The 1,227-nt window shown below is 30.6% G+C and overlaps 1 protein-coding gene across 1 annotated transcript in view; it reads left to right on the top strand.

The window, feature by feature from the left end:
- Positions 1–1,227, top strand: part of LOC107595190 (fumarate hydratase, mitochondrial-like) — a 12,334-nt gene that overhangs the window by 3,656 nt on the left and 7,451 nt on the right. Inside the window, exon 5 of the mRNA XM_016285535.1 lies at positions 965–1,147. Within this exon, the coding sequence (XP_016141021.1) occupies positions 965–1,147 (183 nt within the window). The remainder of the gene's footprint in view (positions 1–964; positions 1,148–1,227) is intronic.

The following is a 1,227-nucleotide window of genomic DNA, read 5'->3' as shown; positions in this document are numbered from 1 at the left end:
ACACAGACACACACACACACACACACACACACAGACAGACAGACTCACACACTTACACACACACACACACACACACATCAACCAGCAATAAATTTGGTCTTATGGATCGAAATCTTAAGATGCTTTGAGTAAACGTAACATTTAAAAATGTAAAAATTAATACATATACTTATTCCATGATGTCTATGTGTAGTTATTTTTTGTATTTATTTATTTATATTAATTTATTTGTTTATATTTTATGTATTTTGTTTGATATCTTTTATTTATTTATATTGGTATTTATTTTTTTTGGTTATTTTTAATTAATTAATTAATTAATTGTGTTTTTATGGTTTTATTTTTTAAACATTAAAATGATTTTTTTAATTTTTTTATTTTTATCTCACAAGCATTTGTTTTTTATGTAAACTGAAATCTTTTTTTATGGTTTTATTTTTTAAAATGTTTAAACATTTATTTTTAATAAAAAATATTAGGCCTGTTTATTTTGTTATTTATTTGTTTATTTTTATAATCTAAAAAGTAGTTATTTTTGATGGAAATTGAAATACCGTAATAATATATTTCAAAAAAGCGATGATGCCTATATTTGTATAGCTCAGTGAATTAAATACTTCATTAAATACTAATGAATTTTGCTTCATTACACCCCTTAATACTAATAAATATTAAATAACAAACACCCTTAATACCAAATATTAAATTTCTCATCTTGACATATTTGGTTCACGTCTTGCTCTGTATTTTCAAATTAATCCATATTTGGTAATCACTCTCATGTGTAATTAATATAAATCAGTCGTGGTGTTTGAGTTCATCCTCAAGATGTGTTTGGTGGAAGTGCATTAAACCTTTCAACAAACATGCATATATTTTTCTTTGGTTCTTAGACTAAATCAATCTGCTGTATAGGTAATAACTGAATAAATCCAGCTCTCTTGTTCTGTTGCATGTGTTTCAGAGCTCTAATGACACGTTCCCCACTGCCATGCACATCGCTGCTGCTAAAGAGGTGCATGAGGTTCTTCTGCCGGGTCTTCAGACGCTGCATGACGCTCTCGCTGCCAAAGCTGAACAGTTCAAAGACATCATTAAGATCGGCCGCACACACACACAAGACGCAGTGCCGCTCTCTCTTGGACAGGTACAGCTGTGGTATTATTGTGTGTCTGCGTGTGTGTGTGTGTGTCTGTCTGTGGGTGTGTGTGTGTGTGTCTGCGTGTA

This window comes from Sinocyclocheilus grahami, unplaced genomic scaffold (genome assembly GCF_001515645.1).
Source record: "Sinocyclocheilus grahami isolate Dianchi unplaced genomic scaffold, SAMN03320097.WGS_v1.1 scaffold198.1, whole genome shotgun sequence".
Lineage (NCBI taxonomy): Eukaryota > Metazoa > Chordata > Actinopteri > Cypriniformes > Cyprinidae > Sinocyclocheilus > Sinocyclocheilus grahami.
Note: the sequence above shows the minus strand (reverse complement) of the source record. Positions and strands in the feature narration are given on the sequence as shown.